We start from the raw sequence: 24,405 nt of genomic DNA, 5'->3' as shown, positions 1-24,405 counted from the left end.
CATCTCAATGGCTTTTCAGTAAAGACTTCTAACAAATGACCATCATGGAGAGATGCTCAAACTTAATAAACCTTAATAAACACTGTACTAGGTCTTTATTAAGCAGCTGATCATGGAGAAAAGGTCTACTATTAAGAGAGCCTTCATAAAGACCAGGCCAAAAGCAATGGTCCCTTTTTAGGCATTGCTACTTGGTGGACATGTTTCTGTCATTGTTCTCAGGCTCTTCTGGAAGCTTCCAATGTGCCCATCATCATTTCTAACCCCCAGATATAGGGATGTAGGGGAAAACAAAGAATTCCATTGCTTTTCTTACTAGGATCAGGTATGGAAGCACATCGCAGCTCAGGGAATGGGCAACAGTCCTGGACAGGGAGAACAGAGGTTTCTGGAACAGGAGCACCTTGCCATTTCAGCACCAGGGCAAGGGAAGGGTGCTGCATACAGTGGCCTCTGCAGTGCTCAGGGTGCCCCACACAGGATTGAACCCCATCTCTGTTCATCTTGTCTGCAGCGATGCTCCTCAGATAGAGCATCACTGATGCTTCATGGGAAGCTTCCTGAGGGTGGGAAATGGGACCTTGCTGCAGAGCTCAGTGTTGGTGATCAGCTCTTCCAGGTTTGTCATGTTCTTGCTTTGGGTCAGCACATGAGGCTGCCGGGGGAAGGATTCTGATGGCTTGGACCGGGAAACACTCGGATGTGCTCCACCAAACAGCTCCCACACTGTCCCACCTCCTCCCTGTGCGCCTCTGAGCGACAGGAAGGATTCCTCATGGATCCAAGAACTCACCGAGGCCTCGTGGGAAGCGCAGGTTCAAGGAGGGTCTGGGCCACGGAGCTATGATGAGAAGGAGCTCTGTGACATGGGCTGTGTCACAGTGGCTCACCTGGCCAGGTTTGGTTCTGCACTGAGAATGGTGCTTCTCCTTAGAACACCCATCCTGACCCTCACTCCATGAGGGGCAGGGAGAGCCTCCGAGGTGTCAGTGGTGGAATGGTGGAAATGGGGCTGGTTGAGGTTGGAAGGGACCTCCGGAGGTCATCTGGTCCAAGCCCTGCTCGAGCAGGGCCTACAGTCATAAAGGACATGCCATTTTCCTCTACTGAGCATTGGGTCCATGACACAAGAGATCGCTTTATGTCTGTGCATTGCTGATGGAGTGGTAGAAATAAAGATGAGTTTGACTGTCCGAACGCCCCGTGTGTGGGATCTGGAGCAGGAAGAGGTGGCAGAGGGAATTCCAGCTGGCCCTTTGTCACTGGTGCTGCTCCCGCAGGTAGGTACCTCTCACAAACTGCTTCACCTCCCTTCTCCTACAGCCCAGACGCAGGATGCTCGGCTTTGGCCTCTTGCTACCCCTGTGACACGGGGAATTCTTCTTGCTAACAAAGAAAAGGATGGTTTTCAGGTGGGAAACCTCTCACAAACCACGGTCCCTTCCCACACCTTCAGCTTGAGCAGATGCTCTTTGTTCAATAGGTTTATTTTATCCAGAACCAGAGCCCAGACCCCCTGAGCTGCCTGAGGGAGTCATGACTCACACTGGAGACGCCAACTTGCGAAGCTATCTTAAGAGCTGGTGCATTGCCCATCGCTGTAGTAGCTCAAGTGATAGTCACTGATAGAAACACAGAAGACTGTGCTCTTTGTAATGGTTTGGGTTGGGTTTTTTTCCTCTCCAAAAGCTTCTCCAGCCATCCCAACCTCAGCTCTTCAGCACCATCCTGAACAAATGTTCTCTGAGGGGATTCCTGACAACACTGGCTCAGTGCGAGGAGGAGTTTTGTCACCTCTGTAGTTCAGAGCACAGTGCCATGGGTTAGTGGCGGCCTTAGTGCTGGGGAATGGTTGGACTGGATGAGCTGAAAGGTCTTTTCCGCCCTGGTTGATGCTGTCATTCTATGCTCCCAGTGGCTTTCCTTGCTGCAGCTCCTCGCTGTTCTCTCACATTGAGCTCGTACCTCCAGGGAAGCTCCAGGCCAGGCTGTGGCACCCTGCGCTGGGATCACGGGCACCCCCAGGAGCAGTCCCCATCCCCGGAGGGCTCAGCAGAGCAGGAGCCCCGCGGGGAGCCGCAGATGCGGTTGTGTGTACGGTTGGGAGCGAGTGAAAGAGTCACCGTCCTGTTCCCACAGGATCACCTCATGCTGCGCCTCCCAACAGGGCAAAGTGCTTAAGGGGCACAGCACACTGGTCAACCAGATGATCAGAGGACGGTTTTGTCCCCACACATAGAAGGTTTTAAGTGAACAACTGATGCTGTGAGTCACTTTTGCGTTTAAATGCGCTGAGACCGCATCAACTCATCACTCTAACGCCCCCCCCCCCACCACCATATTGTGCGCAAGGGGGGAGGGGGGGGAGGGGGGGCGCGCGGTGCGCACGGCTCGCGGCGGCCGCTCCCGCCCCACTCTTTGCACACGGCCCCGTGCGCTATAAAAGCGGAGGCGCGGCGGCGCTGCGCGCAGTGTCCGGCTCCTCAGCGCGGCGGCGGGGTCTGGGTCTTTCCGCGCTCCCGCTGGGGCCGCTTTCCCTTCTGTGGGTGCCCCTTATACCCTGAGGAGGCAGGTGGCTTTTCCTGAGGGGAATGGTGCCGCGGAGGGGCTGGCCTCTCGCTGTGTTCCTCACAGAGCTCGGCCATGCAGCAGGCGGGGGTGTGGAGGCTCACCTGAGGGGAGCTCCATGCCCTGCGTGGTCCAGAGCTGTCCCCCTACTTGTAAGACCGTGTAGGCATGTGGTGGGCTGTTTATAGAGGTGGTGAGAAGGTTCATGTCATGGTGCCGAGGGTTAAAGGCTTAATGATAACATGGCTCAATAAAAAGAATAGCTCTGGAGGGGTCTCCTTCCCCATTTAATTTGCAGAGGGAAACAGCCCAAGCCTTGGAGATGCTTTCTAAAGCTTCTGCTGAGCTTTGGCTGGAAGTGGCTTCAATGTGGAAAGCCTCTTCGTAGGGTCCTTTGGAAATAGAACCATGGAATCAACTGGGTTGGAAAAGACCTTTTAAGCTCATCAAGTCCAACCACTCCCCAGCGCTGCCAAGGGCACTGCTAACCCATGGCACTGAGGGCTTCATGTACACGGGGTGTGAACGCTTCCAGGGATGGCACCTCCAGCACCTCAGTGTTGGTTTGAGCTGATAACAGGTTAATTGCGCAAGAAGTGTTTGTGGGTTCAGGTATTAAAGGCGAATAGCTGCGGTCTGGGCTTCTGTGTCCTTGTGAAGGGACAGACACGTGTTAATGCAGTGTTTCATTAACAGACAGAAGAGTATCCGCGAGATGGCAACTGCTCAGAAGCAAAGGAACTGTGCGGTATGATTTCCATGTGTATCTCGGCACAGGATGTTGTTTGAACTGGAAAAGTCAGGGAACAGCAGCTGAAATAGTGCCCCCGGGCGCTGTGCAGTGCTGCTTCACTTGAAAATTACAGTTAATTCCATCTTTTAACTACAAGCAAAGATAGCATAGCAGAAGAGTTTGAGTTTGTGCTTGTGCACTTGGTAGAAATCAGCTGTGACCTGAATACAGCAAGTGTTAGGAATCTGCTTCCCTTTATAAATGGCAAAAGTGATACTTTTGTGTTGAATTCAAATGCTAAGCCAGCACTGGACCAGATTGCAGCCTGTCCAGGTTGGATGTGGGCAGAGATGAACTTAGTTTGTTCTCTTTCAGAGCGCAGTTGTGTTTCCTACCAAAATAGCCACTGAGCAGCAGTCCCTGATGCTGGTGAAGAGGCTCCTGGCAGTAGCAGTGTCCTGCATTACATACCTGAGAGGCATCTTTCCTGAAAGCGCCTACAGAACAAGATATATGGATGGTAACAGGCTGGTTTCATGCTGCTTTGCAAAATCTATTGTCAAAGGGTTGCTAAGAAGTTACTGAGTGCTTTTGAAGCCACTTGGTCTTAATGTAATGGCCATTTTCAGTGGCTGGGATGGAAACTTCACTAATACATTAAGAGTTGCTAATGGTGATGCTGACTCAGCAATTAAAACTGTGCCTACACCTATTGGTGATGCTGATTTGAGTCTGCTTTTGGTAGATGCTTTTAGGGAATGAGCTTTACTCTCTTAGCAATGTAGTTCCGTTTTGTCCCAAGTAACTGTGCATGGATTCATTCTGCTTTTTTGGAGATGTCTGTGTCAAAATCCTGAGGGAAGACAAGAACTGTCCTGGCTCCACTCAGCTGGTGAAATGGTACGTTGATTTCTGGGCATCTGGAACACTTCCACCGCGTGGCAGCTCTGAAAGGAAGCTTTGTGGCTGGTTGCAGATAGTACAGTTGCCTTGCTGTGAGTGAACAGCAGAGCAGGCAGTGCTTTTAGGGCAGGGGTGGCAATGTCGCTTGAAACAGCAAGTCCATTTTTAGTAGGGGTGGGACCATTTTAGTTAGTTAGAAGCAAAGCACATGGAGATTAGATGGACAATATCATTTGCTTTTTGCAGGATGTTAGGATGCTACGATGCCTTGCAGAAGAAATACGTAAGTCCTTCTATCATTTAGCTATTTTCAATGTATTGAAGCATTCATTGATCCAAATCCGTGAGCTGCAGTGCAGTTACAGGACTTTCTGGTTAGGGAATAGCTGTGCTTTAACGTGTTAAAACAGCTACAGTGTGGGTGCATCCCCGTCTTGGGATCATATTCTGTGTAAGCAAACACTTAACGTCAGGGCTACGTGGGCATTTTCTTCTGCCAGTTGCTAAGTCCTTTCTGAAAGAGAGAAGGAGTTGAGCATAGAAAGAGGTTTCCCTTCAAAACAGGCCTTAGTTGTCTCTGTTGGTTTCCAGAGCTAGAGAAGCAGAACAGCTTGGCAAGCAGAAGCGAGCTAGGGAATACATTTAATGTTCTTTTTCTTTCCTCATGTTTCCAACAGCTCAGAATGATTGTCCTGGCAGTGAGTATCTCTGGAAAGTAAGGTACATGGTTGGTTAAGGTAGATGCTTAGAGAGGTGTCCACATCTGACTCTGCTTTTTCTCTTTACTTTAAAAATACAGGTCTATACCCATCCAGAAGATCCTCAGGTAAATCTGCTGGAGTATTTTACTGGATATAGTATGGATATAGTGAAATGTGTATACAAACAGTAGTACTTAGCATTCATATGTGGATCCAAGCAGTAGTACTTACCATTCATATGTGGATACAAGCAGTGGTACTTAACCATTCATATGTGGATACAAGCAGTAGTACTTACCATTCATGACGGATACAAGCAGTAGTACTTACCATTCATATGTGGATCCAAGCAGTAGTACTTACCATTCATATGGTGGATCCAAGCAGTAGTACTTACCATTCATATGATGGATACAAGCAGTAGTACTTACCGTTCATATGTGGATCCAAGCAGTAGTACTTACCGTTCATATGTGGATCCAAGCAGTAGTACTTACCATTCATATGATGGATACAAGCAGTAGTACTTACCGTTCATATGTGGATCCAAGCAGTAGTACTTACCGTTCATATGTGGATCCAAGCAGTAGTACTTACCGTTCATATGTGGATCCAAGCAGTAGTACTTACCGTTCATATGTGGATCCAAGCAGTAGTACTTACCGTTCGTATGTGGATCCAAGCAGTAGTACTTACCGTTCGTATGTGGATCCAAGCAGTAGTACTTACCGTTCACATGAATTGGGATCAATATTTTATCCTAAAAACTTCAGCTGATGTTTCAGAATATTTTCTCATGGTGATTCCTGGGAAATGTAGAAATTCCTGGGAAGCGTAGCCCCTCGGTTTTGTGTGGTGGCAGTTACACACATCAGTGCTGTGAAGGAAGCTGTACTGGGTGCCTGGGAGCGGCAGAGCCAGGAGTTGGGGCGGCCTCAGGTGAAGCAGCAGTTACCAGCCAGCAGCAGTTTGCCTCGGAGCGGGTTGCTCACTAATCCCTGCCTTTGCTTGCAGACCATCACTGAGTGTTACCACTTCAAATTCAAGTACACCCACAACGGGCCCCTCCTGGACTTCAGCAGGTACTGCCCCCGGGATCTGCTCTGCTTTTACACCTGCACGTAAAAACTGGACAGTTGATCTCTTTGGTGTTTCCTTTTTTCATGCTGGCTCTTAAGACTCGTCGTATCACCAGGTGTTGTCAGCTTAGACTTCAAATGCAATGAAGCGTTTTGGCAGGGGATGTTTTTCGACATCCGCTCAAAAGATGATTCTTGGTGTCGGAGTCCAACACTCTGAGCAGGTTCTTTAAGATATTTCAAGTGTGGAGGGTGAGATGTTTAGCATTGGAATGTGTTCTCTTACCAGTAACCATTCTTGTCAGAGGCAATAGTGTTACTTAAGGGAAAGCAAGGATGTGAGATGTCATAGAATTGGGGCTTTCAAAAGTTCCTCCTTTTCTCCTTTCCTCCCTCTTTCCTTTCCTCCCTCTTTCCTTTCCTCCCTGGTATTGTTTAAGCACTGTGTAATGTAAAATGCAGCAGTTGGTCACACATGCTGAACCACAATGCTTTCAGGATGCCCCTGCCTCAGGCTTGGCTCTCCAAAGGGCAGAGAACACACAGGTCACTTAGCATGAGGAGTTGCAGTGCCTGTATGTCTGCTTCGGACACTCATAGTCTGTTACTCATGTATCTTACTGTTGGAAAGAGCTTGGTGTGTTAAACTCTGACTACTTTGTTCGTTTTTAGTAAGGACATCAGGAATAACTCCACCATCACCTGTGCAGACACCAAGAAAGCCAGCATCCTCCTCATCCGCAAGATCTACGTTCTGATGCAGAACCTCAGCCCCTTACCAAATGATGTTTGCCTGACTATGAAGCTGTTCTATTATGATGAAGGTAACGTTTCCATCTTACCCTGATTCCTCAGCTCTGTTCACACAGTGGAAAGCAATTCCGAGAAATCTTTCCATGTATGATCTTTATGGATGGTGGGACTTGTTAATGATGTTATTTCGCTTGTGTCTGTTTCTGATGACACTCAAAAATCCAAAGGGGATGGATTTGATCACTGTAGGAACACGAGGTTGTCACTGACTTTGCTGGAGCAGGATTTCAGTGCACTTTAAAACAGAGTTTTCCTGAGTGTGCCAAGATGTAACACGTTTGCCAGTTGGGATCACTATTTAAATGGCTAGCTCTGCTTTCAGAAAGTATTACTTTACGTTGCTTTACAATGAAAAATCAGAGCCTCAAGCTCATCTCTTTCCATATTTAACTGTTTCAAATGGCTTTAATGGGGTTTTGCCTGTAGTGTAGGGGGAAAAAGAACTTAGTACACATTGAATAGTGGTTATCCTCTGCTCCCCATGCATTTATTTAGTAGCTCTTTGTATGTAAAGGAGAAAAGTCCTCTTGCCACACAGAAATACATTTTACAAGACTGTGTTTCATTCTAACACATTTAATGAATCCTTTCCTGCAGTTACACCACCTGATTACCAACCCCCTGGGTTTAAGGAAGGTGAATGTGAGGGGATGATATTTGAAGGGGAGCCCATGTATCTGAACGTGGGTGAAGTGCCAACGCCTTTTCATATGCTGAAAGTTAAAGTGACAACTGAAAAACAACGAATGGAAAACGTTGATAAAAGCATCCTGAAGAGTGGAGAGACCAATATGCCTCTCCAGATGATCCGAGTGGACAGGGATGATCCAGAAGAGGAGAACCACGACATGACTGTAAGAGCACACATGTTCCGTGTGGCTTGTTCTGTGGGTTATAACCTAGAGAAAGACCATTGATGGAGTCACTGCGTGTCTCGCTCTAACATTAATAAAAACCTCTGGGTTTCCAGATGTATTTAACCAAGCTCATGTCTTCAGTACATTTGTTGCTTGAATTTGACTGCTCCAGTTAGAATGTGTCCTTGTCAAAGCAGTATTGAACAAGGGCACCTGCAGAATGCCCAGCAGCAGCACTGCTGTTGGTGGTTGTGTCTCTGCGAGACTAGAGAGGAGCAGAGGAGCAGCTTCGTGCTGTGGGTACCAGCGTGTGGAGCTGAACAAGCAGCCCAGGACCCAGGGAAGCCTCCCTGAAGCTGTCCCGTTGCAGTCCCAAGTGAGCTGCTCCAGCCAGAGTTTTGGCTGGCAATAAATGTGCTCTGGGATCTTTTAGTGCAGCACTATACATCCAGGCAGCCACAACTGGAGTACTTTTTACAGGTGTTTTTCTTGGTGGTTGAATTAAATGTGTGGTTCGTTACTAATGAGAGAATGCTGAGCTGCTCTGCACATTCCATGTCCGATGAAATCACTTCAGAGCAGTTTGCTCCACTGAGAATCCCTGGAAAGCTCTGGCGCAGAGCATCTGAGTACAACCCCTCTTCCTGCTTTGTCTGCAGTAAATGATAGTCCTTTTTCTTCATCTAGGAAAATCCCATCCTGGATAACAAAGAGGGAGATAGGAATAATGTGAGGAGTTCAGAAGCTCAAGGTAACGTTTCTGTGGATTTGTCAAGTCCCTTCAGGTTGTGCCTCTGTTTCCTGCAGCTGCAGGCAGTGACAAGGGAACTGTAGCTCCAGGAGCTGCTCCCTTGGGTTGTGTTTGGTCCCAAACTGGGAGCATCTGCTGGTGGTGGGCTCGGAGGCAGCACAGGCTGTGCCACAGTGGCCCCACAGGGTAAAAATGGGCTCGTGAGGTGTTTAGGTTTTAAATCTTGGAAGCAATTCCCAGCATAGACCAGCCTTTAGCTGTCCAGTCTATAAAGGAGTTTGGGGATCAAGCCCACTTTTCCAAAGATCCTGTGTGTAAATCTACTACTTAGCATGAGCATCTTTATGACTGTGGTAGGAAATCCCTGAATGCTGAAGATGTAAGAGGGTGCAGTGCTTGGTGGAGTTACCAACTTGCACACAGAGAATTTGAGCCCTCTGAAGAACCCATTCCCTGCACTTCCAAAGTGTCCTGGTGGCAAAGAGCAGTGCTGAGAGGCTCTGAGTGTGTTGTCAACGCTGTGCTTATGCAACTCTTTCGCAGAACCACACTTAACTTGTGAGGAAGATGAAGTGAAAAAGACTGGAGGGAACCAGAATCTGTATGTTTCTAATCCTCAGGTATGAAAACTCCATCCTGGCTTGTTAAAACTTCCACTAGAGCTTTTGTAAAGCTTCTTTCCTACTTGGAGTAATTAATAGGGAAGCTGCTAAAGGGTAATTTACACCAGTATTTTCAGCAGTAAAATGCCTTTACCTTTTACTTGCTGGTGTTTCACAAAACCTGCTCATATTCTGAAGCAGCACCAAAAGGCTGTTGCTCTGTGAGGCAGCTTTCACAGCGAGCAGATGGTCTGGCTGTTGGTAGGAGAACTGGGAATGCAATTCTCCTGTTTCTAAACTGCATTAGCTAAACACTCTGCCCAACAGAAATGGCTCTGCTCGTTCTGCCAGACCCAAACATGTCGAAAGGTTGTTAAAAAGCAGGTTTCTGACTCGGGCTCTGTCCCTGCATGTAGCAAGGTGGTTTAATTTAAAGGTGGAGGATGACTTCAACCACAGGTCCTTAAGAGATCTTACAAAAGCATCAGCCCAGGTAACTGTGAGTGACTTAGGGATCAAAATAACTGCTGCTTTTCTCTGACAGGGCTCTTTGACACCTTCAGCTGTAAATAGTGCTGGTGACTTCAGTGGGTATGATTGAGGATTTAAATACTCCTGTATTTCAATTTCAGCTTAAGCAGTGGGGAGCAGAGACAGAGCTCTGTGCGTGCTGCAGCACTGAACCCTGCTGTAGCCTCTAAGATACAGGTAGATTTACTGCTGTCTCAAGGACACATCTCTCTTCTGATTTTAGGTGGATCATTTGGCCAGTAAAACATCTCAACTTAATGTGTCAGAGAGCAGGACAAGGAGCGGAAAGATATTCCAGGCCAGCACTGTTAGTACTGTTCTGTTGCTGTTCTTTCTCTGTTCCAAAGGGTGAATAAACCTCTTAAGCTTCAATACATTTCCCACGGACAGAATGGGATTCTCATCACTTCTGCAATTCCCATGAAATTCAACACGTTTGGATTCTTAGGATCCAAAAATAAATCATCTGTTCCAAAGAGCTAGAAGCCGAGTGTTGATGCAGTTAACACAGGCTGAGAAAGATGTGTTAGGGCTGGTTAGATCTTCTGGAGGATGCATTTATTCCCTGACGTGGAGGAAAAGCCCCATCCTGCTCTATGTTTACTGTCTGCGTTATGAAAACTAAGGGGGTTTAATGAACTTAATACTAGAATTTAACCACAGCCTTAAATAACCCAAAGCCCAGCAGAGCTAAAGGCTGAACTGCCACCTTTTCACACGTATGCAAGGCAAATAACTGGCTAAAACTCGGGCAGGCAGCTCGGTGTGATGCTGAGCACCCTCCTGGTGGTGCAGGGTGCTCCTGCTGCCTGCTTCTGCCCCATTTGCAGTTGGCTTCTGGCTGCTCGTGGCACTAGGCTTCAGTTGTGTTGCCTCCATGGAATCACAGAACCCCAGCTCCTCCAGCTCCAACCCCTGCCACGGGCAGGGACACCTTCCACTAGAGCAGGTTGCTCCAAGCCCCTGTGTCCAACCTGGCCTTGAACACTGCCAGGGATGGGGCAGCCACAGCTTCTCCGGGCACCCTGTGACACAGGAGTTCCTGCTCTAACAGCATAAATACATCCCAGCCTGCCTTCAGGAGTTCAGAGGGAGGGTCAGTTCTGCCAGCAAAGAGTATCCAGATGTTTCTCCAGGCTTAGCACCTCTGCACAGGGACCAGGTCGTAGCAGGATGAAGCCAGATGCTCAATGCAGCTCTTGATGCAGCCGGGTCAGGGTGGGCTTTTCCCAGGTTCCACTTGCTAATGCCATGGAGCTGTGCAGCACCCTGTGACCCAGGGATTGTTCTCCCTTGGCAGGTTCATCAGTTTGAGCTCTCATCCAGCCAAGACGTGCTGCCAAAAAGGAGGAAGATCAGTGAACCAAAGGAGCAGTTCTAGATGCCCGTGTCCAGCTGGTTGTTCACAGAGTTCTCCACGCCACTTCCACGTTGTTGTTGAATGTGAATGTTCCTATTTCAATATCTTGTAGGGATCTTTTGGGTTCTGTTTGTAGTCAAAATGGACAGTTTTGAAAAGGAAAAAGCCTGTCAAGAAGCCCAGGTGAAGAAATCAGAAGTTACTTTTCAGAGGAGGTTGTATCCCATCAGGAAAGACAAAAGGTGGGTGACTACTGGGAGAACTTGTTCCAAGGTGAGTTGGGGATTTAACTCCTGCTTGTAACCTGGTACGCTCTGATGGTGACTGTGGGAGGTTCATCACCCACAAGGTTTCACCAGGAACTTTGGGCTCTGTTTCAAAGCTGAGGAACTCCTTGTCCGGAACCTGCCTCGTGGGGCTCAAACCCCCTCAAGTCCTGGGTTCATTCAAGCTCGGGTTCACTTTCAGCGCTGTTACATGTTCTGCTTTTGCTGCTGGGGCACTTGGGGGGCTCATTTCTGCCAGCCTGAAGGCACCACACTCCAGTAAGCAGCTTTCTTCACACCTCCACTTCCATATTTCATGCCAGAACGGCTGTACAGATGTGATGGGATCTATTTACGTGTCATTACAAAGCGTTCAGCTGCGGCTCTGTTAGAACGGTGGAGGATTACTTATGTGTGCACTTCGAACGCTTCCCTGGGCAGCCGGACGCGGCACTTTGCCTTTCCCTAACAAACAATGTCCTTTTCCCTTGGCTGTCCATGACTTGAAGCTGTCTCTGCGCGGAGCTGCCGCCGCCTTCAGGTGGGAATAGCCGAACGTTTCCGGACGGTTTTTGGCTTTGAAACGCAGAATGTCTTTTTATCATTCCTCCATTAAAACGGTCTGAACGTCTCCGTTGCTCTGGCGTTTCTTTAGCGGTCGCTTGGGCACGACGGGGCGACCGAGGAAGAGGGGATAGAGGAGGAAGAAAAGGAGGAGAAGGAGGAGGAGGCCGGGAGCTCCCACCCCTCCGGCCGCGCTCATTGGAGGCCCCGGGGCCGTGCGGGTTCCCATTCGCCCGCGTTCCCGGAGCGCAGGAAGCCGCCGGCCGCTCCCGCCCGCCCCGGCCCCACCAGGAAGCGTTTCCTCCGGCCGGCCCCCGAAGTTTGACCGCGGTGGAAGGAGCGGGGCAGGCTCGGGAAGGACCCGCCGGGCAGGGTAAGCTCGGGGGGGGGGCGCTGAGCGCGGCGCTTGTCCCGCAGCGCTGGAGCCCCGTGCGGGGACGGGCCCGGGCACCCCCCCGCACCCCCGGGTCCCGCCGCGCTGGGTGCGGGGGCTCCGGGAGGTTCGGGGCTGCGGCCGCAGCGTGTTCCCAGCGCTGCGAGGTGAGGACGGGCCGTGCCCGGGTCCTGCGCCCCGTGTCCCCGTGTGGGACCCGCCTGTGCTGCGGCCCGGGGCTGCCCCCCCGTCCCATCCCCTCCAGCGCTGGGCACTGGTGAGGCTGCACCTCGAATCCTGTGTCAGTTCTGGGCCCCTCACTCCAAGAGAGACATTGAGGTGCTGCAGCGGGGCCAGAGGAGGGCAATGGGGCTGGTGCAGGGCCTGGAGCACAAGTGTGATGAGGAATGGCTGAGGGACCTGGGGGGGTTTAGTCTGGAGAAGAGAAGGCTCAGGGGGGACCTTATCGCTCTCTGCAACTGCCTGACAGGAGGATGGAGCCAGGAGGGGGCTGGTCTCTGCTCCCAAGAAACAAGGGACGGGACAAGAGGAAACAGCCTCAAGCTGCACCAGGGCAGGGTTAGGTGGAGATGAGGAACAATTCCTTCCCCAGAGGGTGCTCAGGCATTAGAACAGGCTGCCCAGGGCAGGGCTGGAGTCACCGGCCCTGCAAGTGTTCACACCCCGTGTAGCCGAGGCCTCAGTGCCATGGGGCAGTGGTGGCCTTGGCAGTTGGGACTGGATGAGCTGAAAGGTCTCTTCCAAGCCGGTTGACTCCATGGCTCTAAGCACGCTGTTGGGTGACAGCGGCTGCTCCCTACCCGTGACTGGCACAGGCAGCCTGGGAAGGGTGGGACGAGGATCCCTGGTCTGTGCCTGCCCGGAGCTGGGGCTCAGCGCTGCTGTGTCCATCGTGTCCAGGAGCAGAGCTCGGCTCGGGGGGGAGATGACGACGCTCACGCACCGCAGCCGCCGCGCCGAGGGCAGGAGCACGGACAGGAAACCCACCGGGGAGGAGGATGCGGCCGCAGACAGAGACCTGAACGATGAGGACCCCGACGACTCCAAAGACATTCGCCTCACGCTCATGGAGGAGGTGCTGCTCCTGGGGCTGAAGGACAAGGAGGTAAGGCAGCCGAGGCAGGCCCTGCTGTGCCGCACGTGGGGCTCAGCAGCAGGCGGGGTTGGATGAGATGCTCCGAGTCCTCTTGGGCAAAGCCAACCTGTTCAGTGCAAACCGCCTCCACCTGTAGCTGAGACTGAGCTCTGGGCTTTGCTCCCAAGTGCCACCCCACCAGCTCTGCCGTGGGGACTGCAAGAAGATGCTGGAGGTGAGGGGGCCCTTGTGGCAGAGCAGAGGTGGGTTTGTTCTGTGCCAGGGGCATGGGGTGAAAGGGGCCTCACCTCGTGCAGCAGACAATCAGTGTCCTGTTCCCTCACCCAAGAGCAATTCCCTGTCTGAAACCCCCAGCCAGGACACAGGAACACCCCGAGCACCCTTTCTGCTGCAGGGAAAGGAGAAGCCAACCTTGTGCTGAGTGCTCGGAGCTGCCTGGCTCTGGCCTGCGCTGTTGCAGGCACTAGAGTAGACGAGGCACAGCATCATCTTGGTCTCTTTGGGGGAGTCTGGTGCTGCTGTTCCTGTCAAGCAGATGGGGGATTGGAGGCCAGGGGAAGCTCATCAGCTGCCTGAGGCGCTTCTTGGCTTGGTAATGGCTGAGGAATACCTTAAACCCAGTTGGTTTAGCTCCAGGAGCACTCGTGTGAGCCTGTCTCCAACCCTGAGGAAAGGAAACTGCCCCGCTGCCGCTGAGTTAGTGCGAGCTGGTGCCTTGTTCCCACCGGGATCTGCTCAGGACATGGCTCCTGATGTGGGCCACGCTCCCGCAGATCCAGGCGGGAAGAGCTGCAGGTTGTGAGTGACAGAGGCTTGTGGGTGTCCTGCTCCAGGAACCCAGATAAGCTCTAGGGCTGAGCTGCACCGGGGTCACAGGAGAGCAGGGCTGTAAGAGACCGTGGCAGCATGGTTTGGGAGCAGCCTCGGAGCTCTGCTTTGTCCTGGGCTGGCTTTGGTGTTCTTGGCTTGGTTAATGTGTTGCTGGGAATGGTCATTCGGGCACCAGGAAGTTGGGAGAGCTCAATAGATGTGAACAACCCCTTGTCACACCTCTCCCTCTCCAGTCCTGTCTTTCCGCATTCCTTCGTCTCCAGAGGAGGACGGAGGCAGCAGCGACCTGGTGCTGGGCTCCCACCATTGGCTTTTCCCAGCTCTGTCGTGGGAAACCCCCACAATTTCAGCCAAATCCAAGGATTTCAGAGCGGAATTTCATTATTGAAGGACCAGCTGAGGAGGAACTGGCTGAGCCCAGCCTGGCCTCTGTCACCAGCCTGGTTCCAGAGCCCGAAAGTAACCCAGGAGCTTTGGACTTGGGTGGTTCCAGACCCCTTAGAACGTCCCGGAGATGCTAACGTGCCCTCCCACCCGGTGACACCTCGGTCACCTCTGCTGGAGAACCGGTTCCCGAAGGGCACAGGCGGGACACGGCCGGGATGAAAGGTGCCTTTGTCTTCCCACACAAGGAAGTGAAGGAAGCAAATAAGGATTCTCATTTCCTTGCTGTTCTCTGTGCTGCACAAGCACAAGCTGGTGGCCAGATGCGTTGGGCAAACACACGCTGTGGACCAGAGTTCACCCACACTAAAGCCTCTGAGAGCTTCCATGTAGGAGGCTGCGTGATCCCAGCCTGTTCCCTTGGGAACGGGGCTCCTTTGGCTGCAGTGTCCGGTTGGACCTTCCCTTTCCTCCTCTCCGGAGGAAAACAGCAACGAAGGGGTTGTTGGGAACAGGCCCTGGTGTTTCTGGTGTATTGGGGTCCCTCTTCCCTCGGGCCCATCTCGAACAGCACCTGCCCCATTCCCATTCCCAGCCCTGCTGCCGGCCTGGAAACCCAAGGGCTGGTGCCCTGTGTGGGTGCCACGGCCACGGAGCTGGAATAACCCGGCTTTGTGCTCAGCAGGGGATAGAGAACAAGTGGAAGAAGGGAATGGAGGGGCTGTCCCCTGGCTTCAAACCAGGCTCAGCTCTGGGAAGCATCAGTGGAATGTTCTTAATGTTCAAGGGACAGAGATTTCCCTCCCTGCAAACCATTCCTGGGCTTCCTTGTGCAGACACTTACTTCTTCCTGGTGCCAGCTCCAATCTCTCTGGCTATGATTTAGCCCAGGACTTCACCCAGTGGAAGTGGGAAGCGGCCATTCCCTCCCTTTTTGCTGCTGCCCCCCCCTTATCCTACTCTCCTGCCGTCCCCTCTGGACCAAACCCAATTCAGCTCCTGGTTCCTCGTGGGTTGTGTTTTCCAGAGCTCTGCACCTTCTTGTTGCTTTGCCAAATGCCTTCCCCATTTTGGAGCTTGTGGTTCCCGGGATGAGCACCGTGTCCTGGAGCAGGCTTGGAAAACACCAAACACATCCAGCCGGGGTGCGGAATGGGCCAGGTCCCCGCTGGTGGGACCCCAAGTGCTGCACCCCAGCCCCGGAGCTGGGGGCAGAGATGGGATGGATTTTCCCATCCTTTATCCCTGACTGGGAATCTTCTCCTCCCACTTGTGTGTGGGAAATTCATGCCCCATCCCTGGCAGTGTTCAAGGCCAGGTTGGACACAGGGGCTTGGAGCAACCTGCTCTAGTGGAAGGTGTCCCTGCCCGGGGCAGGGGGTTGGAGCCGGGTGGTCTCAAGGTGCTGGGAATGGCTCTAACAGAGCTCCTATTCCCATCTCTCTCCTCTCCTTCCTGTTCCTCCCAGGGCTACACCTCCTTCTGGAATGACTGCATCTCCTCAGGCCTGCGCGGCGGCATCCTCATCGAGCTGGCCTTCCGCGGCCGCATCCGCCTGGAGCCGCCCTCCATGAGGAAGAAGAGGCTGCTGGAGAGGAAGGTGCCGATGGGCCGGAGCCGGGCGGCTCAGCACCGCGGGTGCTGCAGGATGGGGAGCAGCAGCTCCTCACCCAGCCTCACGTCCCACTTTGTCCTTCCAGGTGCTCCTGAAGTCGGATGCGCCCACCGGGGACGTTCTGCTGGATGAGACCCTCCGGCACATCAAGGCCACGGAGGCTGCAGAATCGGTGCAGACCTGGATAGAGCTGCTCACTGGTAGGGCTGCTTAGAGCCCCTATCCCTTGGGATGCTCCCTGTCATCCATCCCTGCCCCACGGCTGGGCACTGGAAATGGGCCGAGCACTGCCAGAGGAGCAAGGGAAGGTGGAATGTGGGGGCAGAGAATGGTTTTCCAGGTTGTTTTTGCTGGGAGCTGGGTGGAAGAGCTGGACCTTGCTCCCCATTGCCTCTTCTTGCTGAGCCCCGAGTCTGGAGTCCAGTGTCCTGGTTAACAGGGGGGGTCCCAATGGATCTGCCCCCTGTGGTCTCAGGGAGCTTTTCCAGCTTGGATACTGGGAGAAGCCAGAGTGAGGCCAAGGCGAGGAGCAGGGTTCCTGCAGCAGGGATGGGCTGGAAGCAGGCTGGGGTTGGGTGGCCAAGTCCGTGTTGAACAAGGTCCCTTCTCCTACAGGAGAGACCTGGAACCCCTTCAAGCTGCAGTACCAGCTGCGGAACGTGCGCGAGCGCGTGGCCAAGGCGCTGGTGGAGAAGGGCATCCTCACCACGGAGAAGCAGAACTTCCTGCTCTTCGACATGACCACGCACCCAGTCAGCAACGGCACCGAGAAGCAGCGCCTGGTGCGGAGGCTGCAGGAGAGCGTGCTGGAGCGGTGGGTGAACGACCCGCACCGCATGGACCGCAGGACTCTGGCTCTCCTGGTGCTGGCCCACTCCTCGGATGTGCTGGAGAACGTGTTCGCCAGCCTGGCGGATGACAAGTACGACGTGGCAATGAACAGGACCAAAGACCTCCTCGACATGGACCCTGAGGTGGAAGCTGCCAAAGCCAAGGGCACGGAGATGGTGTGGGCTGTGCTGGCAGCCTTCAATAAGTCCTAAAAGAGCCCCAGGACCATGTGGGGCAGCCTCAGCCCCTTGCCACAAGGTCGGGGGGGGTTCTGGGCACAGAGTTCCTGCAGCAGCGGTGGGCTCCGCTTGGGGATAACGGGGGGTTTTGCTCTTTCCCCCCCTGCAGGGTACAAGCCCACCTCTGTGGACAGGACACTCGCTCCTCCACCAGCCAGTGCTTCCAGGGGGAGACGGCGGCAGCTCTTTGTGCTCCTCGGTCCATTGGCTTCCTTCTTGGGGCAGAGCCGAGCCCTGCCTCTGCCTGCGGGAACGGGGCTGCCTGTGCCGCGGCTGCCTCCACGGCTCCCTCTGCCTCTTGCCTTTGAGCTCATCCCTCCCCGTGGGGCGCAGGCTGGGGGCTGCCCACTGGGGGGGCTGCCCACTGGGGCCGCCCCAGCGCAGAGCCACGGAGGAGCAGCCGTGCAAGAGCCGTGGGGCCGGTCCCGGCCGTGCCACCGTCACGCACCCGCTGTTTCTAGTGGAGGTTGAACTGTGATTCTCTTTTATACCCCCCCGCCACCGCCTGTAGCTCCTGTCAATGTATTTCTCAGCAGCAGGAGGTGTTCTGCCTGTTGAACTCCGCCGGTTGGGGCCGCGGGTGGGGGTGTTCCGCTGCTTTCCGCGCTGACCGGGTGTCCGTGCGGCGGGGCTCGGAGGTGGCGCGCACGGCTCCAGCGCTGGCTCTGCCCGCAAAGAGCCCCGGCCGGGGGCGGGAGGGGAACGGGCCGTGCTGCGGGTGCCGTCACCCCGCGGCTCTTTCCCAGCTCCCCGAGCGCTGCCCCGGGCCCGGCTCCGCAGCACCCGGAGCGGGGCGGGAGCAGGGACCCGGTACCGGCCCCGAGGCTCCGCCCCTGGCCCCGCCCCCGTGGTAGCGCCTCGCTTCCCATTGGCCAGTGGCCGCTCCAGCCGCGGAGGCTCCGCCCCCGTGGTAGCACATCGCTTCCCATTGGCCGGTGGCCGCGGAGGCACCGCCCCCGCCGCTCTGCCCACCCCCCCCGTTCCCCTCGGGCGCTGATTGGTCAGGTATGATGTCATCGCGGCCGCCTCCCTGCGCCCATTGGTCAGAGCTGCTGTCCGTCATGTAGCTGAGGCGTTAGGGGGCGGCGGCGGCCATTTTGGAGCGTGGGGCTGGCCGGAGCAGCGGCAGCGCGGCGGCAGCGCGGGGCGCGGAGGCCCCATCCCCGGCCCCGCCATGGCGGCCCCGCTCGGTACCGGCGCCCGCGGCGAGGAGACGGGGCAGGAGAAACAGGTGGGGAACGCCGGGGGCGGATCTGACAGGCTCCCATTGGCTCAGCCGCACGTCGCTCTTCGCAGCCCTGTGCGCGCATTGGTTGCTTCTGTCGGGTGCTGCTGAATGCTGGCTTCTCATTGGCTGCCGCGAGGGTTGAGGGTTGGACTTCCGACAGGGCTGGTGGGAGAGCGGGGTCTCGGCGGTGGGGGGGGTGCGCGGGGGCTTGTGGGATACTGGGGGTGCTGGGGGGGGGGTCCTGGGGGTGGCGACAGCGACGAGTGCAGGTTATGGGGGGGGTCATGGGAGGGGTCCTGGGGGGGTGCTGTGGGTGCTGACAGCGATGGGTGCGGGTTAGGGGGGGGGTGCTGTGGGTGCTGGCAGTGTTGGGGTGCGGGTTATGGGGGGGGGTTATGGGGGTGCTGGCAGCATTGAGGTGCGGGTCATGGGGGGGGTTATGGGGGGGGTCCTGTGGGTGCTGGCAGCGATGGGGTGCGGGTCGTGGGGAGGGTGCTGGGGGGTCCTGGGGGTGCTGACAATGGGGTATGGGTTATGGGGGGGTGCTGGCAGCATTGGGGTGCAGGTCATGGGGGAGGTTATAGGGGGGTGCTGTGGGTGCTGGCAGCGATGGGGTGCGGGTCATGGGGGGGTTATGGGGGTGCTGGCAACATTAAGGTGCGGGTCATGGAGGGGGTTATGGGGGGGTCCTGTGGGTGCTGGCAGCGTTGGGGTGTGGGTTATGGGGGGGGGGGGGGCAGCCCCATCAGTGGGAGAAGCTTTGTGTCCCTCCCCTGCTGTGTGTTGGCTCCGGGGGTGGTGCAGGAGGAGGCGGATGTGCTGCTTCCAGGCACCGGGAGGAGGTGCTGGGAGCGGCGCTGGGCAATGGGGCACCCCCCACACTGCGGGAGCCACGGGGGGACGGAGCCACGGGGCTGCGGGTGGCTGCAGCGAGGTGGGGTCTCTGCTCCCAAGGGATGGGACAAGAGGAAACGGCCTCAAGCTGCCCCAGGGCAGGTTTAGATGGAGCTGAGGAACAATTCCTTCCCCAGAGGGTGCTCAGGCATTGGAACAGGCTGCCCAGGGCAGGGCTGGAGTCACCGTCCCTGCAAGTGTTCACACCCCGTGTAGCCAAGGCCTCAGTGCCATGGGTTAGTGGTGGCCTTGGCACTTGGGGCTGGATGAGCTGAAAGGTCTTTTCCTGCACTGGCTGCAGCTCCTGGAGCTGCCATGGAGCTGGGGAGGGGGCGCTGAGCTCCTCCAGGCTCTGTGTGGGCAAAGCCCCGCAGCTGCGGAAGCTGCAGATCGTGACAAGACTCTCGGCACCTTCCCCCGCCTTCACCTCCCACTTCAATCCCATGGGCACCCCATGGCGGGGGGGGGCGCGGGGTGCTGAGCGCTCCGAGTGGGATGTGCTGAGCCTGCGCAGCCGCTGCTGCTCCCAGCTCCCGAGCGCTTCCCTGCCTCACAGCTCATGGAATTAACCGGGGTGGAAAAGAGCTTTCAGCTCATCCAGTCCAACCATTCCCCAGCCCTGCCCTGGGCAGCCTGTTCCAATGCCTGAGCACCCTCAGGGGAAGGAATTGTTCCTCAGCTCCATCTAAACCTGCCCTGGTGCAGCTTGAGGCCGTTTCCTCTTGTCCCATCCCTTGGGAGCAGAGACCAGCCCCCTCCTGGCTCCATCCTCCTGTCAGGCAGTTGCAGAGAGCGAGAAGGTCCCCCCTGAGCCTTCTCTTCTCCATCTAAACCCTCCCAGGTCCCTCAGCCGTTCCTCATCACACTTGTGCTCCAGGCCCTGCACCAGCCCCATTGCCCTGCTCCAGAGGCAGGTTTCCCAGGGGAACATTCCTTGCCTGGCGCTGAACACGGTGTTACAGCATCGCAGGGATGTGTTTTCTGTGGGGCTGAAGGGGCTCTTCACCCCCCTCTCTGTCTTTCAGGACATGCAGGAGAAGGAAGCCATCACCCCTGAGCGAGCAGAAGAGGTCAAACTCAAGGCCAAATACCCCAACCTGGGCCAGAAGCCCGGAGGCTCCGACTTCCTCATGAAGAGACTGCAGAAAGGGGTAGGTATTGCCCAGCCGGGGCTCAGCCGTGTCCTTCCCTCCCGCCCTGGCCCAGGCAGCCAAGCTCCAAGCAGCCAGAGGGATCCCACCACCCTTCCCCAGCCCCAAAAGTGTGTTGCACTCCTGGAGCAGGCACTCAAAGGCTGTGGCACCCAGCAGGCACCAGCCTGCAGCGGTGAGGGCTGCCGTGATGGAGCAAGAACCCAAAAGCTGCCCCTTCCTCCGTGGCTTTTGCTCTGTGCATCTCCCCCAGGGGTAGATCCCACCCTGGGGGTCAGGGGCAAACCAGGTGCATGCATCCCCCCCCTGCTGCTGTGGTCCTGGGCTTTGGAGGGCCACTGGGGTGCTGAGTTTTGTCTCTGCTCTGCGCTTTGCATGGGCTCTGGGCTGCTGTAAGGGGCACGAAGGGCTGGCTGCGTGTTCACTGGTGACACCAGCGAAAAAAGGCAACTTTCCTCCCTGGAAACGGCCTTAAATCCCTTCCCAAGAGCCCAGCGGAGCTGCTCGGGCTGTCCCTGCTGCCTCTCCTCCTTCCTGGGGCAGAATAACCCCTCCTGAGCGCTGGCAGCGGCTCTGCTCTGGGGCAGGCTCTGCTCTGGGGCAGGCTCTGCTCTGCTGTCCAGCCTTCTCTGCACCACTGGGGGGGGTGAGCAGCACCATGAGGGAGGCCGCATCCTGACGTGTGTGATAAGGGAGTGAAACGCCCTTTGAGCTCCAGCTTCCCCTGCTTGGATCCTCCCTTCCCACCATGGGTTGTGACCTGGGTTTGAGCAACCCTAGCAGCTCCCTGAAGGCTCCGTGTGTGTGTCTTTGCTCTGTGTGTTCCCCCCCCCCCCCCATTCCTGCAAACCAATGTAACCCCAACCTCCTCTTCCAGCAAAAATACTTTGATTCCGGTGACTACAACATGGCCAAGGCAAAGATGAAGAACAAGCAGCTGCCGAGTGCGGGGCCAGACAAGAACCTGGTGACAGGAGACCACATTCCCACCCCGCAGGACCTCCCGCAGCGCAAGTCCTCGCTTGTGACCAGCAAGCTGGCCGGGTAACCCGCGCTCACAGCCCGGCCTTCCCCCTTCTCCTCCTCCTTTTGCCTAAATGGATTGAACTTCACTGTACCATAGCGACAGGAGCACCAGAATCCCCGTAGTTCCTTGAGCAGCCCAGCAAACACAGCCCAGCCCCCAGAAGACACGTAAGAGGCGTCAGCAGGACACACGGGCAGGTTCAGCTGCTCCTTTAGCAAAACCACTCGGTTCCCACCTTCGTTTTCCTGCTGTTTGGAAGCTTGCCGAGCCTCCGGAGCGCTGCCTCCTCACAGCAGGAAGGGGCTCGGAGTCGTTGCTGTTGCTTGGTGCTGGGTAGGAGGGGAGTGCTCGGAGCCGAGCTGTGTGAGCGCTGGGCAGAAGGTGCGGGATGTGGGCTGGAGCTTCGGAGCGAAGGAACAAGCTGATGTGCAAAGAGCTCCGTGGCTGCAGCGCTGGGCTGAGCTCGCAGGAGGGGACCTCACGTCCCACAGCCCTGCGGCTGCGTTGGGAAAGGTTCTGGGGGCTTGAAGCTGCTCTGGGTTTCAAGCACAGCTCCATCGGAGCAGGGGGCGCGTGGGGCTCGCTGCTGCAGGGCTTCAGGCAGCTTCTCTCCATGGGCTGCTGGAGGTGCTGAGCTGGGTCCCACCAGCAGCGAGGTGCTGGACACCGCAGAGAGCGGCCAAGCAGCGGAGCCCCGGCCTCATGCCCACGGGTTGGCACTTGCAAAGCAGCCGGTGAGGTGGGTGGGAGCTCCTGGAGCTGATCTCCGGAGCAGGGAATAACCACCCTGCAAGGGGAAGATGCGCCGGAGCCACCGAGCATGGAGGTAGGAAGGGAGAGAGCAGTGTCGGGTGCCCCACGCTTGGATTTCTTCCTTTTTTCTCCCTTTCCTTTCCCTTCTTTGCCTTTTCTTTGCTCTAGGCCTGGACAAAACCAACCAAACCCCAAGCAAACAGCGAGGTGGGTGCGATGCTGCAGCCTGTGCACGTCCTGCCTGCTCCTCAGGCACTGGCTGGAGGTGCAGCACCTCCTGCCCTGTGCACTGCACGGGCTCAGCACCCCCGTGCCTGCTTTTGGAGGCGTTTAGGAGGAAGTCGAGTGGACTTTTTGCTTTCGTTGTGTGGGGATGACGAGGGGGGATCCCAGGGCTGGGAGGCAGCGGGTGCTGCTCTGCACGGGCACAGCGTGTTCCTGCCCGGCTGCCTCGGGGAACCCGTCTGACGGGTGTCAGCTCCCTGCTGCCGTGTCCCCAGGAGCGGGGCGCTGCTTCCTGGCAGGGTGTTTGCCAAGGGTGTGCTCGGAGCAAACCCGCTGCAGCTCCTCCCCTCGGGCACCCCGAGCTGGGGGCTCCCTTCCCCACATCTCCCACGTTGTGGAGCAGGCAAAGGGGCACTGGGGGTGCCCCCTGGTCACCCCGGGGCTGGGCTTTGGTCTCCAGTCCCTTTGCACGCCCTGGGTGAGCTGGCACTGCCTGCAGCCTCCTCGGATGTCCCGTGTGTCCCAGCCATGCTGTAAATAGATATGAATCATATATATATATATAAAAATATATCTAATTTTTTACATGTTGAGCTCTTGCAGAGCGCTCGCCTTGCTTTGCCTTTCCTTTCCTAAGCCAAGGAACTGTAATGACCCGAAAGGGGATGTTGCAGCTCGGGGCTGCCCCTGTGCCAGGGGGCAGGGATGAGGCTCCAGCCACGTCTTTCCCTGGTTTGCTGGAAATCCATGGGAAAGGGAAGTGATTGTTTGCTGCAGGATGAGACCCAGTGAAAGCAATTCCATACAAGGGAAATAGCGATGGAATGGGGTCATTTCCATCCTGCCCCCGGCCGGGCCTCACATTCCCATCCTCTCCTCCTTGTCAAATCTGGTTTGCATGGGGCTGGCCCCCAGCAATGGGGCTGTGTAGGTGGCTGTGGGGTGTCCATAGGGCTGTCCCCTGGGAATGGGGCTTATGGGAGTTTGGGGGGGGGGGTGTGAAGTCAAACCCCACTTATGGGGCCATGGGTTCTCCATGGGGCTGTCCCCTAGTGCTGCGGCCACGGCATGTACACAGGGCTGTGGGTGTGCGGGGGCCATCACCCAGCGATGGGGCCATGGGGTGTATGGGCTGCCCCACGGTGCCACCCTCCCATTGCGGCTCCCTTTGTCCCCGCTGGCAGCCTTGGCGTCACCGCTGGCGTCACCGGGTGTCACGGGGGTGCTGCTGCGAGCCCCGGCCCCTCTGTGCCCCCCCCCCGGGCTGGGTGTTCGCTCAGGGACACGCTGTTCCAGCCGCTCCCCGCCCTGGGCCGGTGTTTGTGCTGCCCAGCCTGGCACCGCGCGGGAGGCGTGTGCCGGGCGCTGCTCCCAGCGCCGGGAATGCGCTTCCCGGCAAGGACACATTCCAGGGGAGGCTCCTGAGGGGGCAGGTTTGGCCTTGCTGGCCCCCGGGGCTGCTCTCGCCCTGCTCTGTGGGGCTGGCAGAGGGGGTGAAGGGGCACCCAGGCTGGGTGCGTGGCTCTGCTGCTTGGCAGCTATGGAGCAAGAGCGGTGTGGGGCACTCGGGACCGTGCCCCCGTGCTCACCACAGCTTCCTCCTCTGCGGTTCCTCGGGTGATGCTCACGATGGGGGCAGAGACTCGGCTTTGCTGCAGTTCCTATCCCCAGAGAAGGGGCTTCTTCCCCGCCGCAGGAAACACCCCTGTGAGGAGCTCTCGCCCACATCTGGGGTCCTCCCATATCCCGCCCCAGCCCCACGGCGCTCTGAGGCGCTGCTGTGGGGCGGGCAGGAGGTTCCCCCTGCCTTTGGCAGGAGCCCAGCACCGCCTGCACCAGGAGGTGACCCACAACCACGTCCCCACGGCCTCTGCCCCAGTGCCCGGCGCTGCTCACGTCTCACCGCGGTGACGCTGCGGGGCCGGGGCTGGTGCCACCGTCCCGGCTGCGGTGGCCTTTGGACACTGGTGGCACAGGGAGGCCCCAGCACACGGCCCTGGCGTGGCCGA

At 56.3% G+C, this 24,405-nt stretch overlaps 3 protein-coding genes across 10 annotated transcripts; all 3 read left to right on the top strand.

Annotated features, from left to right (window-relative positions):
• The first annotated feature begins 3,094 nt into the window (after positions 1-3,094).
• On the top strand, positions 3,095-11,586 carry HORMAD1 (HORMA domain containing 1). The gene is made up of 13 exons (XM_030474202.1): positions 3,095-3,316; positions 3,677-3,821; positions 4,138-4,201; positions 4,451-4,487; positions 4,882-4,902; positions 5,004-5,030; positions 5,920-5,987; positions 6,657-6,808; positions 7,395-7,651; positions 8,342-8,405; positions 8,949-9,025; positions 9,762-9,845; positions 10,839-11,586. The coding sequence occupies exons 1-13, from the start codon at positions 3,245-3,247 to the stop codon at positions 10,917-10,919; spliced, it is 1,149 nt and encodes a 382-aa protein (XP_030330062.1). The 5' UTR covers positions 3,095-3,244; the 3' UTR covers positions 10,920-11,586.
• A 351-nt stretch (positions 11,587-11,937) lies between these two features.
• GOLPH3L (golgi phosphoprotein 3 like) lies at positions 11,938-17,656 on the top strand. 4 transcript variants are annotated; one of them, XM_030474205.1, is made up of 6 exons: positions 12,015-12,101; positions 13,023-13,227; positions 15,902-16,033; positions 16,134-16,248; positions 16,664-17,137; positions 17,228-17,656. In XM_030474205.1, the coding sequence occupies exons 2-5, from the start codon at positions 13,048-13,050 to the stop codon at positions 17,089-17,091; spliced, it is 855 nt and encodes a 284-aa protein (XP_030330065.1). In that variant the 5' UTR covers positions 12,015-12,101; positions 13,023-13,047; the 3' UTR covers positions 17,092-17,137; positions 17,228-17,656. The 4 variants fall into 4 exon arrangements, with proteins under 4 accessions (XP_030330068.1, XP_030330066.1, XP_030330065.1 ...); XM_030474208.1 differs by having other exon boundaries at positions 11,938-12,101; positions 16,664-17,656; XM_030474206.1 differs by having other exon boundaries at positions 11,999-12,076; positions 16,664-17,656.
• Positions 17,657-18,148: 492 nt separating this feature from the next.
• On the top strand, positions 18,149-22,989 carry ENSA (endosulfine alpha). Of its 5 annotated transcripts, XM_030474209.1 has the most exons (5): positions 18,376-18,511; positions 20,082-20,150; positions 20,266-20,391; positions 21,269-21,435; positions 21,515-22,989. In XM_030474209.1, the coding sequence occupies exons 1-5, from the start codon at positions 18,455-18,457 to the stop codon at positions 21,546-21,548; spliced, it is 453 nt and encodes a 150-aa protein (XP_030330069.1). In that variant the 5' UTR covers positions 18,376-18,454; the 3' UTR covers positions 21,549-22,989. The 5 variants fall into 5 exon arrangements, with proteins under 5 accessions (XP_030330071.1, XP_030330072.1, XP_030330069.1 ...); XM_030474211.1 differs by lacking the exons at positions 18,376-18,511; positions 20,082-20,150 and adding an exon at positions 18,149-18,349; XM_030474210.1 differs by having other exon boundaries at positions 18,387-18,511; positions 21,269-22,989.
• The last annotated feature ends 1,416 nt before the right edge of the window (positions 22,990-24,405 follow it).

The sequence above is a fragment of the Strigops habroptila genome, chromosome 22 (genome assembly GCF_004027225.2).
Source record: "Strigops habroptila isolate Jane chromosome 22, bStrHab1.2.pri, whole genome shotgun sequence".
Lineage (NCBI taxonomy): Eukaryota > Metazoa > Chordata > Aves > Psittaciformes > Psittacidae > Strigops > Strigops habroptila.
Note: the sequence above shows the minus strand (reverse complement) of the source record. Positions and strands in the feature narration are given on the sequence as shown.